A 15,817-nucleotide genomic window follows, 5' to 3' on the forward strand; every position below is an offset into this window, starting at 1 on the left:
TTAAAAAAATGTTTTATAAATTTTTAGTCCTTCAAAAATCGTTTTTAGACAAAATAAAAAGATTAAATATGAATAAAATTTAATGAAGGACAAAAGTTAAGAGTCAATATAAATTATTTTATGTACATCATTGCCTTGTTAGATAAGAGGGAGAAACTTATCATGTTTTGCTACAAAATACAAATTTGACCGCTTCAATAGACAAATGTTATTTTGAGTTTGGATGATGAGGAATGATGGCTTAAATGAAAGAGAAACTAAAAAACTTATGCAAGCTACTTTCATAGGAAAATGCAAACAATACTTTTAGGTAATTACTAGTGGCATACCAACTCACGATATTGGTGTAGTACACATGTTTTTGTTTTCAAAATGTGATCAAAATATTAATAAAAAATAAAATTAATTTACTAAAAAAATGTATTATTTTTAAAAGAATAATATATTTTCAAAATAAAAACAAAATTATTTTATATTTGATTAATTCAAAAACAGCTTAATACAGGGCGATCTCAACCGATCCAGCCCAAGATAATCAAAGAACCTATTTACATGATTCTAAGAAGGACAAATAAACTATATCATCTGTGTAGCTAAATGAGGTCTGAGTTTCACATTTTCCCAGCACCTATACACAATGGTATCAATAATCTCTCTCCCAATGCTATTCTTCACATCATGACCAAAAACAGTGTCATTCCTAAGTCTCCATATTGCATATATGGTTTCAGCAACAGCGCACACAAGGATGCGACCTCTCCACTTTCTTCTCTTGCAAATCTGAGTAATCCAAGCCAGCTCTGCATCCCATGATAACGGCTCATGTTGAATTTGCAACCAATCCAAAACTTCTTTCCAAACAGCTTTGCTTTTATGACATTCAAAAAGGAGGTGTTGTATTGTTTCTTGGTTGTGACAGAAACAACATTCATCCGACTCCAACATACCAAATTTCCTCAACCTATCTTTTGTAGCCAACCGGCCATTACAAGCCAACCAGAGGATAAAAATTGCTCGCGGTCTCGCAATATTGTGATAAAGGATACTTCTCCAACTGACACGGTTGTTATGCATTTGAAGAGAATTATAAGCATCTCGCATGCTAAATCTGCCTCTCATATTCTGCTGGATCTGCACAAAGACCGGCTTTAGCTTCAGTAACTAATTCATGAGCCAAGAATATCTTGGCTTACTCTCACTCTGCATTACATTTTCTCCCTTCAAATAATAGATGTGGATCCATTTGATCCATAAATTGTCCGTTTTATTGCTCAGATTCCAGAGTAATTTGAGTAGACACACAGTATTCCATATTCCCAGATCAACAATATTTAATCCCCCATATTTCTTTGGAGTACACACTTTCTTCCAAGATATAGGAGATTTGCGAGAACTAATATTAGAACCTGTCCAGAGAAAGCTCCGGCATATGCCATCAATCTTCTGGAGAACATATATCAATAATTTTATCTTCTGGAAAGCAAATATATCAATAATATATCTTTCAATTTTTCAAATATTATGTATCTTAAATTAAAAATAATTTTAAAATAAAAATATTAGTAACATAAAAAATTAAAAAAATAACATATTTTTCTCGTGTTTGAATTCATATATTATTTTAAATATTTTAATTTTAATTTTCTTTAATGGTAAAAGAAATATAATAACTCGTAGGTTTGCACGAATTCTGAAGGATTCAAATAGGATTTCCGGAAATATGAAATATAAGATTGAGAATCTAATTTTTCCATGTTTGTTTGAAGGTTTAAGAAATTATTTCTAGAAATTTTTATTCTTTAAAATAAGATTTACTCATGGAATTTAAAAGATTTATTTCAAATGTTAATGGGTGAGAATCCTACATTCCCATGAGAATAAAAAATAACCATGTAATAAATCTTTATTAATGATATATACATTAAAAACATGCAACATAAAATATATTATTCAATGTGTTGTTATTAGGTTTCAAACATAGAATTTTTTTTTATGGGAAAAGATTAATTCATTTCATTAATAACAATATTCTGAATACATGTTGGAATATCAAAAAAATTATGAAAACTAGCAAAAGATGGACCCGTGCCAGAATATGAGTCGCTTCATTAGTTTGTCTTCTAACGAACTCAACATGAGAGTTCCTAAGGAAAAGAGCCATTAACCGATTACACTCGCCAGTTATAGCTCCAAAGTCCGAGTCATTGGGTTTCGGATTAGCCACACTATCCACAACTCGCTTTGAATCCAACTCGAAATAAATAGCACGAATGCCAAGGATCCAATTTCATATGTTATAATGTCAGACAATATAATTATTTAGTATGAAATATAATTATCATAATAAAGGTTCTATTTTTATTAAAAATAAATTATATATAAATGATTACTTATGATTTTTTATAAACCAAAATAGTTGTAGTATCAATAACATAAATTATTGTAATTATTATGATTTTTATATTATCTATTTTAATTGTCATTTAATTTATATGTTATTTATGTTTTTTTTAAGTATCTTTTTACTAATAAATATTTGTCATTTATTACCAATCGTTAGTTGGTTCAGTGACGATTGGCGCTGAATTTGATAGCGAGTATCACGGTTCGATAACATCAAAAAACATTATGAAAACGAAACAGTTATAATATCTTTTTTTTAAAAGTTATCGAATACAATAAAATCTAACAAAAATATTGCAATAGTTAAAAAATAATATAAAAATATATAAAATAACGAATCCTTAAGTATATTTATAAGGTATTTGTTTGAAGGATTCAAATAGAATTTCCGGGAATGTGAGGTTGGAAATCTCATATTTCCATGTTTGTTTGAAGGTTTAAGAAATTATTTCTAGGTGTTTTAATCCTTGGAATAAAATTTACTCATAGAATTTTAAAAATTTATTTCAAATATTAATGGGTGGGAATCCTACATACCTATGAGAATAAAAAATAACCATATGATAAATCTTTATTAATAATATATCATACAAAAATGTCATTAAAAACATGCAACATAAAATATATTATTCGATATAAATAATTTATTCTTTATTATTATTAGGTTTCAAACATAGAGATAGAATGCAACATAAAATATATTATTCGATGTAAATAATTTATTCTTTGTTATTATTAGGTTTCAAACATAGAGATAGAAAGCACGGTTGTCGAGGATTCAATTTCATATGTTACAGTGTCAAAAAATATAATTATTTAGTATGCGAATGTAATTATCATAATAAAGATTCTATTTTTATTAAAAATAAATTATATATAAATAATTACTTACAATTTTTTATAAACTAAAATAGTTGTAGTATCATCTATAATATAAGAAAGTTCTATCTTTTTGAACTTTCTATGTGGTGCTGCCAAGTGGCTTAGTCTTACAGCAGAATTTGTTTCTTCTTGATGCGCCATGTGTAATTTTGATGATTAATGAACGTATGTTGTTCCATATTCCACCATTGATGTCTCATATAATTGGCATTAAGTTCGGTTTGTCCATGCAGCTTCTATGCTTAATGAGGACTTTATATGCTTCTTTCCATTCAGCTTCAGCATCGGTTATGGTTATGTAATGAAGAGTGGAATGAAGAGTTTGTAACTCCTACATGGTTTGGTTATTTATGGTATTGGTTGGCTACACTTTTCTGCAGTATCATACCAGTGTTCAATATGGCAAAACCATTAGCAAAAATATGTGACATCAATGACAGCAAAGAACTTTGGAAAGTTTCTGTTCGTGTGCACCACAAATGGACAGTTGTTTCGAACAAGAGGTAGCATTTTGAGATGATTTTTGTTGATGTATCGGTAATGAAGTGAATTGTTCGGTTGTTTTTACATATATTGTTTCTGGTTTGTTGTATGTTTGATTTTAATGTTTTTTCCAGGGTGGTGACATACATGTTGTTGTTCCTCCACCGCATGTATCTCTTTTTTCTGAAAAAATGGTCTTGGATCATAGCTACACTGTTTCCAATTTTAAGGTTCAGGCTAATGTTGCGGCTTTCAGACCTTCGTCTCATAAGTTTATGTTGAAGTTTACTGCTGGCACTACGGTTACGGATGATAACAACGCTGAAATACCTCCAAAGCCGTTGGTGTTTACTAAATTTACTGATATAATAAACGGTAACTTTAACAAGGATGTGCTAATAGGTAGAATATTTTATCTCTATTCTGTTTGACTGGATTTGTTTTTTATGTGTTGTTTCATTTTAAGGTTTTTTTGGCTGTATGTGTTTTAGATGTCATTGGTATGGTGGAAAGTATTGGGTATTCACAGACCACATCAGGTTCCCGGAAGCAGCAGATTAACATGATGCTGCGTGATGAGGGTTTGTTTTCATATTTATTGTATAATTTATCGAACATATCTTATGTGACTATGTAGATGACATGGTTTGTATTATTTCTTCAGTGAGAATACTATCAATTGCACGCTTTAGGAATCATATGCTGAACAATTCATGAAGTTCAATCAGGAGCGCGGAGATGATTCTGGTCCTATTTTTGTCATGATTCAATATGCTAAAGTCAAGGAACAGGGTTAGTAATTGATCAAGTTTGGTGTTAGATATCCTTGTATTTTGATACAGATTGTTATGTAACATTCTATTTGAATAGGTAAGTTTCCATTGTCTGTGACAAACACGTTTAATGTTACCGTCCTTGGTCTGAATACTGATTTACTGCCGATGAAAGAGTTTATAGAAAGGTATGCTCCCTGGATTTGCTCTTGTGTGGTTTTAATTTTTATGCAATGTGATTGTTACATTACTGTCTTCCTTTGACAGTTTTCCGAAGGATTCCATGATTACGTTGTCTGGCCAGGAGGGTTCCAATTCACAGCTTTCAGCACAGAACTCTGAAAATCAACAGATGACTCCTGTACAGAAATTGCTTTCAAAGGCTGTTGTAATGCCTATTGGGGATATTATAAAACTCAGAACTGTATGTTTGGAAGTTGTTGGCCATTTATTCTGATTTAGTATATATTTCCATTTTTCCGTTGCATTTGACTGTGTATCGTATTATCTTTTGGTTCCATAATTGCAGATTACATTTTGTGCGACTGTGGGAGAAACTAAAATGCTGGTTGCCTCTCCGTATGGCTGGTATTATCGTGGTTGTCATGCTTGCTCATGTATTGCGCGTGGTGACAGAGCTCCGTTTGAGTGTGAGGCTGGACATTTCACTGAGGCAGAGATTTTTAGGTTAACATCCTTGTCACATGTTTTATGTTATTTCATTTATATGTGTGATTGTCAAGGTACTGAACATGACCTTTTTGAGTGCTCTATGTATACTGCGAATGTAGGTATAAGATTGAGATTGAGGTTACTCATGCCGGGAATAGCTGTAACTTTTTATTTTGGGACCGAGAGTGTGAGTTACTTTTGGGATTGTCTGCTTCTCAGCTGCGTCATACAATGATTAAGGTATTTCCGTTTACATACCGTTGGAAAAACATAGACAATTATGCCAGAGTTAACTGATCTTTGTCTTGCAATCTCCTACAGGCTGGCATTCATGATCCCTTAGAATTCCCACTGGCATTGGATCAGATGTTGGATTGCAAGATGGCTTTCAAAGTTAAGTGGCAACCACGTTGGAAGAATGCCTCTGTCGTTATGCTATTGAAGAATGACCCTTTTGTGAAAGAGCTTGCTGATCAGTTTGACACAGATGAGGTATTTGAATTTAATCTTTGCATGTGTTATGCAAATTAAAATCATTGTAAACTGACTTTGCGCATATTATGATTTTGTACTATGTTTCGAATGATTTGTAGATGAAACAACTTGCTGTCGAAGCAATGACCACTGTTCGATCCGAACCTAATTTTGTCGTCGTAATGACGTTTACTGTACTCAAATGTACTCCACTTTTAATGTACTGTTGAATATTAATTGTGTGATGTTTGTTCACTTATGTAACAGGATCTTGATGTGAGTTCAACGCACAGCACAGATCCACTTACTCCTACTGGAAAAAGACACTTTCCAGGCGCATCAAGCGAGTCAACAACCTCGGATGCCACGTGTGATGGAGAACTTTCATCAAACAAGTTAAAGAAAATTATAAAAATAGAGAAGATAGATTAGTAGTTCCTGCATAATTTTAAGTATGTTTGGGTGTGTTTTTGTTTTATGGTGTGGACATGTTTTATTTCCTTTCCACTTTATTTGTTTTTTGTTTTATTTGCCACATAAACAAATCAGGCTTGTAAGTCTGTTTCTGTTATCTTAATATAATACTTTTCTGTTTTTCCTTAATCATCTATTCAACTGCTATGATATTCTTTGTTTTTTACTCATTTCCAATATCCAAACTAGCAATCTTGGTTACGACTACACGGGTAAAAGACACATAAACCTTATTCAAGAGTTACTCACGTGAAAATGAACTTGCCTTTTTACTGAGAAGTCCACACAATTAGCATGCACCGACAAAATGCTCCGTTGAATGTTATAAATAATCAAAATTAATATAGTTGCGCATATGACATTGTATGTATTCTCTTCAAATTGTTGACATTTATTCGAGCACCTGTTGCAATTGGATTGAATGGGATCACCTACTGAGTTAAATAAAGGTACACATGAGAGTTAGAAATATGTTAATGTCCATTCATGTTCTCATTAATAAGGACTGTTATAATAGGTAATATAAAGATTGTGCATAACGTTTTGAAATTATAATGACAAGACCTTCCATTTGCATTGTATAAAGTATATAGCAGATAATGCTTCACTTATTGCCTCATCCCAATCAACTTTCCAACATACCCCATTAATATTATATTTGTTTGTTTCATAACAGCTGTTATCACTTGAGTAATGTGAATCCATACAGTTTTATATTGTAGATTTCATACAGTTTAATATTGTAATTGGAATTGATATTGTTACTTCCAGGAGGTAACAATATATATGTGTAATAATATTTCAGTTCAACGATGATGTTGCAGACATGTTACGACAGACAAAGCTTATAATATGGGATGAGCCACCAATGGCGCATAAGTATGCAATAGAATCGCTTGACAGAACTTTGAAAGATGTTATGAGTGCAAACAAAAATTCAACTGATGTATTTGGTGGAAAGGTTGTTGTTTTCGGTAGCGATTTCAGACAAATTTTACCTGTCGTCCCCAGAGGCAGATATTGTACACTGTGCCATAAATGCATCTTACATATGGCATTCAGTTGAGGTATTAACATTGACAAGAAACATGGTCATTCAAACTGAATAGGAGACAGTTCCCTATTATAGTTTCCTATTCTATGACAATCAACAAATCACAGGGACAGTCATTGGATAACGTTGGTTTGTACTTACCAAAAGATGTATTCACACATGGCCAGATTTATGACGCATTGTCAAGAGTAACAACAAAAAAGGGAATCAAAATACTGATACATGATGAAGAAAAGAAATTCAGGGGGAAAACTACAAATGTTGTGTATAAAGAGGTTTTTAACAATGTCTAAGTTTTAAAAATTAATCACGGTAAATCTGTAACAGCAGTAATATATATTACTAACAGCATATTAGTAATGCAAGTAACAGCAGTAATATATATTACTGACATCATATTAGTAATGCAAGTAACAGAAGTAATATATTTATATCATAACATCTAAATACCAAAATCATATATATTAATATAAAGGTGGAGCTAAGTCCACCAGGGAATTACAAAATGTTTAATAGATAGATACTTATAATAAACTTTTACATCATTTTTAAATTTTTCAACATTGTTACAAGTATCTCCTTGCTGACGGGATCCTTAATGCTGAAACCCATAGAGTCTCCATCAAGCAGGCACCTTTCCTTGGCAAATTTGTACCAACCACGCCCTAAGAACATCTGACCCTTTTCGGTATGATGAACTTCACATTCATACCTGACTTCTCTTTCCCAGTCAACCAAATCTACAAACCTTGCTCCATTGAGCCAGCGACTTGCCACAATATGCTCAGGAATTTCCTGCAATATTAATATAAAACAACATTACATTATCCCATTAACTGATAGGGAAAGACAATAAGCTTAAAACGAATAATAACTTACAAGAAGACATGACTGAGCCATCTTCCCATTAGCCACATTTTGCTTCCAGATACAATATCGTAACTTAGCAGGCTGCTCTGCATGGCAACTAACATCCTCACCATCCGGTTCATGGCATCTGAAACATAATAGAAACAAACAACATGGTGAATAAATAAATGTGTTATCAAACATTCTAAATTCAAGCATAAAAACGTATACTCAACATAAGCTAATTCAAACATACACAGAGTTATCACAAGTGACAGCTTTCTCCATAGCCATTTGGTTCACCGAGTTTTCTTCACCTGCATGTAACCATATATAACTTTTAAATTCAAAATGTAACAGAACAACCATTCAAATGATATGTTTACCTTTACCTCTCATTGTTTGATCAACACTTCCTTCCATCTTTTCAGAAGTTCGCGGCTTACACTATTGGTCTTCTTTGCATTTACATCACTTCAAAACAGTTTTCATTTTATTTATATTCCTCACGAAAAACATTAACTGCCCATAACCCAATTGATCTTTCACATCCCAATATAATATAACACATTACAGCTATTTTATAACCATTTAATATTACCATACTACTCTTTAACATATACTCCTATTAAATTGGATTTTCAACTATTCATAAGTCCATTGTTGTATGTTCACCATTTAGATTTAATAGCCTACCATTTACAGGACCCATACCCCTACTTATACCAACAATAATGAAATTAGGAACCCTATTCTGATCAATTTTAATAGAAATCCTGTTCAATACTTATAATAAGCAATACTTAATTTAAAAACAGATTGGTGATCAATTTTGCATATAAAACCATGGCAGATTAAAACCAAATTTGATAATATTTAATTTAAAACCATACATAGTACCATAATTGTTAATCTTTGTTCACATCCACCATTACAACAAAAAAACAAAACGATAATTCCCATACAAACCAAACTGCCAACAAACGGTCCTATACATCCACCACAAACATTGCCTAACCAACAGCTCTATCAACGATCACCACTGCGCTCCACTGTAACCATAATATCTAACACTGGCGGGTAATAAATCACAAAGTGCACTTTATCTCCTTCTTTCAATTCAGTTGCCCTTACATAATCAAACCATTCTCCATACAAATATGTTTCCTTTTTTTTTGGCCTCTTCTTCACATTGCACTCATATGGGTACCCGTTGTCCACATCATTGAGGGTAATCTCTGCCATTCCAGCAAGTCCACATTTGTCTACTATTTCTGCAGGAATATGCTGCACTCATTGACAGACAATATCAGTTACATTACTTCTGTGTATAACACCATTGTGCCAACAACTATAGACTTTGAACACTGCTTACCATAACATTTGAGCAAAACTTCTTTACATCATGAACTTCACGAGTCCAGTATGCTTCTTCCAGCTCCTCCTGTATAGGACACATTTCCCTGAAATTAATACCACATTTACAACAAAATTCCAACACAACAACATCACTATACCTATAACTATAATATATTTCCTATCACTTATAAATAAACTTTACCTCTCACTATCAGAAGATATCATTATGTATTCATTCAAATCAGCAGTATCTGATAATCCCACAGAACTTCCTATCCCATCTCCATCATTCCTTCAACACAATAACATACAAACTATTCATTAAACTAAGTTGTAACACATTATTCGGGAAACACATTCAATTTTGTGGAGGTTAAATGGAATTCAATGCAAAAAATAAAATAAAACTATAAGATTACCGTTTATTTTCGACAACACTGGCAACCTCTTCGACAAGATTCAATCTTTCATGTTGTTTCTTCTATTCCTCCATAACATCCTCATTCTCATGTGACCCACTCAGTATCCTCTCAACTGTGAGCCGCTCCCATGGTGTTTGCAACTCCAACCGATCGGGTGAACTAAAATCAAAACAACATTGCGACCTCTAAATGGATGAATATCTTCTAATAAACTCTGCAAACAACATAAACAGTAACACATGCACATACCTCATTCGACGAGAATACCTTCTTGGTTGTGACATTTTGTTCTTCAAACGTATCACCGGACCCTGCGTTTCTTACAGCAACAATGCCAAACACAGACTTAAGAAGACACAACCTTTGATTGCCAACACGTTGAAGAGTTATGAAATCCAACGTTTCTTTAATTTTAAATGCCAACGTTATGTAACAATAACAATAATAGGATTCTTTTTTGGGCCTATTAACATATTAGGTCTAAGAATTAAATTAGGTATTCTGCACCAAGGCTAACCATCTAAGGCCCAATAAACTTTAATGTCCTATTAACTTACATATATTAACAAACTATAAGGCCCAACATATATTTTTAACCTATTTAAATTATTTTACCTTATTATATTAACTTACACATATATATTAATTTTCCCTATTTTATTTAAGTGCCCTAAAACCCAATGCGCAAGACCGACGGGTACCCGTGGTATGCATAATCCAAATATATTCAAATAAATATTTATCAAAACATCAAAAATATTTACAAAAATTTAAGGTAGACAAATAACTATTAGTTGACCCAAATGACACGGCACCAACACGTACTCGTGCGCATGCTCGGGTATCGCACTAGTTAACATAAATTGTTGTACTTATCATGATTTTTTATATTATCTATTTTAATGTCATTTAATTTATATGTTATTTATTTATTTTTAGTATCTTTTTACTTATAAATATTCGTTATTTATTTCTTTATTAGTAATCCAAATAATTTAAAAATAACATATTTTTTCCTGTGTTACTTTTAAGTATATTTATAGGGTGTTTGTTTGAAGGATTCAAATAGGATTTTTTGGAATGTGAGATTGGGAATCTCATATTTCTATGTTTTTTTTTAAGGTTTAAGAAATTATTTTTCGGTATTTTTTTTCCTTGCAATAAAATTTGCTCATGGAATTTGAAAGATTTTTTTTGACTAAAAAGATATTCATTCATTCAAATTAAAAAATGCATCCATCATTACAAATTCAAAACCGCTAAAAACTGAAAAAACGTATATGCAAACAATCTTGCATCATCTAAGTTAATAGCATACAACGGCAATATGAAAGTGCCTACAAATATGACAAAATAAAAGTCATCAGAATATTCATATTTCTGGATTTGTAATATTGACATCCAAGTCTTCCTCAGATCTGCAATAATTTGAAGTGAATGTATCAATCTGAACCAACAAACACCGTACTAAGACGGGAAAACCAACCAGCATTGTACTAAGACTAAAAACCAACAAACACCGCACAAAAAACGGTGTTGAGGGGTGATTTCTAGCAACAAAAAAAAGGCCAAAAACCACCCCTACGATGGAAGAATGAACGGAGGGAAAAGTTAAGAGGTAAAGTTGAAAGATTTACTCTCTTGTTGATGGGTGGAAATCCTACATTCCCATGAGAATAAAAAACAACCATCAATAACTACCCACTTGTATATTACTTGTAATTTTTTTGTATTTACTTTTAAAAGTTTTAAACTATAAATAAAATAAAATTTTAAAATATTCCAAAGAACCTTAGTAACTTGTCAAACAAATTGATGGGAACTATTTTCCCAACAATAACATTCTTAGGAATAACATTTCCGGAATTATAAATTTAATCCATCAAACAAACACACCCCTATGTTTAAATTTCAAAATAAGGCATAAGATATGCCAATTTTAAGCTTGGACTCGGATAGGAGGATTTTTTCAAACCGCGGATATGAGGACAAGTACTATAGTATGCCTATTTTTATAAAAAAAAAAATACAAAGATAAATTGAAATAAATAATTTTATATACATGACGTTTGTTGTTCACGGAAGTACAAAACTCGTGCCTATAATTTTTTCGCATATAAAAATATTTGAATCTTTAGTATAATTTTTCTCGTATATAAATAGTCATTTTGTATTTGCAATAATTATAAAAATATTTGTTCCCCGCTAATAAAAATAATATTATTTATAAAAATATTTGAATCAATAATATATTTTTTTTATCTCTATAAAAATATTTAGATCAAAAATATATTTGTTAATTGTAAATATTATTCTTTAAAAAAATCAAATGAATAAAGATTAAAAAATAGACTAAAAAAATAGAATAACACTTACTTTCACCATTACTTTATTCTAAAGTTTATATTGATATAGGATAATTATAAAATTATTTAATAAAATTATAACTTAATTTTAAAATGAGAATGAAAGTCTAATTGAAAATCAAGTCTGTTTTATTTAATATAAATGAAAATCAAATCAAAAGTTAATAATTATAAATTATTAAAAAAAATTAAATCAAATCAAATCAAATCAATTCATTTTTATTTAATATAAATGAAAATAAAATAAAAATTTAATAATTATAATTTATTGAAAAAAAATTAAAATTTATATGGATTTATTCTAAGAAAGTTTCTCGCACATCATCATTATCTATGTCACCCTTATATTGACATACAAAATTCAAAGACAAGAAAATTACTTAGAAAGTTTCTAACACATCATCATTATCTATGTCACCCTTATATTGACATACAAAATTCAAAGACAAGGAAATTACTCCTTAATCTAAAATTGAACGCAGTGGTTGTTGAGTAGTTTAATTTAACAATAACATGTCGCAAATTTCGAACCCCTGATTCTATCACCATTGATCCATCGCTTCTAACATAGAAGTGCTTATAAAAATAAAAGAATGTAACAACACTTTAGTGATAGTGTTGAAAAGAAAATATTAAAGTGGAGGTTGGTTTTGGTTCTATACTGCTATTAAATTGATTTTATTAAGTTTATATAAAACTAAGATTTTATATATATATATATATATATATATATATATATATATATATATATATATATATATATATATATATATATATATATATATATATATATATATATATATAACATAAACCTGTGTAACATGGTGAAATCTAGGGTGAACTATCACTTAAATGGTTCATGGTGAATCATCAAAAAGAGCTATTAGATTAGAAAATTTCTTTGGCCACCTCCCTATGGGGGTCATCCCAGCGAAAATTCCAAAATACCCCTGCTTCGGAAGTTCATTTCCGAAAGCGTCTTTTTTTGAAAAAATTTACATACTTCGGAAGTGCACTTCCGAAATACTGCGATTTCTGCAGATTTATCAAAACATTCCCTCTCTCCCAATCATTTACCCTAAATCAAAACAAAAAGTGGCAAAGGCGAAAATTTGTGCAAACAGAATTCCAAAGCTGCATCAACGCTCCAATCACACTGCTAAACAACATTCAAAAGCCTTCAATCCTAACACTTTGTAAGTTTTGAAATTTTTAGATCTATTATTGAAATGCATGTTATTTAGGGTTTTAATTGCATAAATGATATATGGTTAGGTTGTTAGTAGTATTTAGGTTGTTTAGATGCATTTTGATTTGGTTTGAAGTTTGGTTTAGGGGTCTGTCATGGAAGTTGCAGAAAACTCCATCGCAGGGGTGTTTCGGAAGTTCATTTCCGAAAACACCTCCATCCTAGTTTTCGGAAATGAACTTCCGAAATGTATCAGAAGTTCAAATTTTTTTGTTTTTTATTTTGTCTATGCATATTAATCGTTTTCAATTGTTTACAGGAACATGTCAGGCAACCAACCAGCACGCAGGACTGCGTCTTCTAAAGAGGGCGCTAAGGGAAGAAAGGGTTCTTCAAAGAAGGAGTGAAAGAGGTGAAGGAGGTGAAGGAGGTGAAGGAGGTGAAGGAGAAGAAGAAGCTTTTGACTGGTTCTGCTTCTCGTCCTCTGGGGTCCATGGCTCGGACGTGCAGGCTCAGCCTTCAGGCGTGATCAACGCTGATGGTTCTGATACTGAGTGGGATGAGGATTGGTATAATTATCTTCATTAGGAGGAGTTCGCTCGTCGGGAAGAATAACGTGTTTTTATTTTGTTTGATGTGTATTTTGTAACGCTCGTCGGGCAGAATAACATGTTTTTGTTTTGTTTGACGTGTTTTGTTTTGTTTTGTTCTGATTTCGGATTGTATCGCACAGTGTTTTTGTATTGGATTTATCATGTTAGTTTTTGGAAGTGGTAACCGGGGTCGGAACATATGACGGAGGAGGTGGATGTTCGGAGGAAGAAGAACCGGAGGTACGTCCACCGCGAGACAAAGGAGCCAATCAATGTAAGCTATAGTTTATCATTATCATCTGGGGACGTCATTTCTAAAAAATCAAGATTAAAAATAATAAGATTTTTTTCCCAATTTTTTGTAATGACGTCCCCTGATGATAATGATAAACTATAGCTTACATTGATTGGCTCCTTTGTCTCGCGGTGGACGTACCTCCGGTTCTTCTTCCTCCGGACATCCACCTCCTCCGTCATATGTTCCGGCCCCGGTTACACCTCCTCCGTCATTTGTTACTTACAGTAGTACGTATTTTTATTAAAAGAATAAAAAAAACCTTTTGAAATTTTGAAGCCTTTTTTTCTCCCCACCACTCTCTCATCCCCACCTACCCGTGTTCAACAATATGTAACTTTAATTTTATGTAATATTATCGTTGTAATCTTCACCCGATTAAATAAAGCGAATTGTTGTTGTTTTTCATTTTATTCTGTCCAGACATATTTTCGGAGGTTCATTTCCGAATTCTCCAAGGGGGGTGCGTTCGGAGATGAACTTCCGAAACACCACATTTTCTGAAAAGTAACTTTATTTCGGAGATGCATCTCCGAAATCAATATTTTATATTAAAAAAAACACGTTTTCGGAGATACATTTCCGAAAATACCTTTTTTAAGAAAAAAAGTACAGTTTCGGAAATGAACTTCCGAAACAAGGGGTATTGTGGTAAATTCACCAGGGGTGGGCAAGAAGGTTAGGAGGTGGGTGAAGAAATTTTCTTAGATTATAGAGTTATATAGGATATTATAGTATACCAATCACACAGAATCACTTTTTCTTTCTGCATTATTTCTTTCTTTCGTGCTCCCAACCACCACCACGTGTCTCTAAATCATCTTCTTCCAAATTACAAAAATTTAATCATCTCTTTCTTCTTTGTGTCTCTATTTTCCTCATTTTTAGAAATCTTCAAAATAAAATTCCTTGAAAGTTTGTCTTGGAACAATTTGGATTAAAGTTTCTAAAAAGTTAAATGAAGCCAATCACTTCAAAAATGTTTCACTCATACCTACCCGTACCCATTTTAAAAGAATTATTGCTTTTGTTATTTAAATTTTAAAGAAATTGAATATTTTATTATTGTGAGTACAGTTGGATTTTACTGAATTATACATTTGAAGTGAGGTTTTGTTTCGGAATACAATTGAAGCATACTTGGCATAACACAACATGAAAGACAAAGCCGGAGACCGGAGCCATGGCTTGGCTAGGTTAAAATTATGATAAGGTAGTCATCAATGTTTAAAAGGCAGTTGCAATTGTGTGATATTGTATGGTTAGCAAAGAGAGAAAATGTTGGAGATAAAAATAGGAGAGATTAAATCTAGTATGTGAAGGTATAATAAAATAATGTGGACCTTTTTTAATCTCACCGTAAATTTGAATGCACACAGGTGAGGGACTCAATTGAGCCTTCATCCTAGAAGTCACCGTGTAACAATGTTAAAATCGGAGTTTTAATAATTTCTAGCCATTGTTATTGATAGTACACAATGAATTAATTCCACTGAGTAATTGGTACTATAGCAACATAATTATTAAGA

General features: G+C 31.9%; 2 protein-coding genes across 2 annotated transcripts; one reads left to right on the forward strand and one right to left on the reverse strand.

Moving 5' to 3' along the window:
- Window positions 1-576: 576 nt before the first annotated feature.
- LOC131651476 (uncharacterized) lies at window positions 577-1,436 on the reverse strand. Its single transcript, XM_058921137.1, has 2 exons — window positions 1,407-1,436; window positions 577-1,131 (listed from the first exon to the last, which is right to left on the reverse strand). Exons 1-2 carry the CDS (start codon window positions 1,434-1,436, stop codon window positions 577-579), a joined length of 585 nt encoding a protein of 194 aa, XP_058777120.1.
- A 2,008-nt stretch (window positions 1,437-3,444) lies between these two features.
- LOC131651477 (uncharacterized) lies at window positions 3,445-5,510 on the forward strand. Its single transcript, XM_058921138.1, has 8 exons — window positions 3,445-3,450; window positions 3,562-3,747; window positions 3,903-4,143; window positions 4,260-4,349; window positions 4,639-4,729; window positions 4,809-4,965; window positions 5,071-5,228; window positions 5,333-5,510. Exons 1-8 carry the CDS (start codon window positions 3,445-3,447, stop codon window positions 5,508-5,510), a joined length of 1,107 nt encoding a protein of 368 aa, XP_058777121.1.
- Window positions 5,511-15,817: the final 10,307 nt, after the last annotated feature.

This window comes from Vicia villosa, linkage group LG2 (assembly GCF_029867415.1).
Source record: "Vicia villosa cultivar HV-30 ecotype Madison, WI linkage group LG2, Vvil1.0, whole genome shotgun sequence".
Taxonomy (NCBI): Eukaryota; Viridiplantae; Streptophyta; class Magnoliopsida; order Fabales; family Fabaceae; genus Vicia; species Vicia villosa.

Bases quoted from the DNA above. Each gene is read 5' to 3' on its own strand.
- LOC131651476 (XM_058921137.1), bottom strand. From the start codon at position 1,436: ATGGCATATGCCGGAGCTTTCTCTGGACAG. The intron at 1,132-1,406 runs GTTCTAATATTA...GTCTTTGTGCAG, and splicing joins CCGGAGCTTTCTCTGGACAG to ATCCAGCAGAATATGAGAGG.
- LOC131651477 (XM_058921138.1), top strand. The intron at 4,144-4,259 runs GTAACTTTAACA...TATGTGTTTTAG, and splicing joins ATTTACTGATATAATAAACG to ATGTCATTGGTATGGTGGAA. The intron at 5,229-5,332 runs GTTAACATCCTT...CTGCGAATGTAG, and splicing joins ACTGAGGCAGAGATTTTTAG to GTATAAGATTGAGATTGAGG.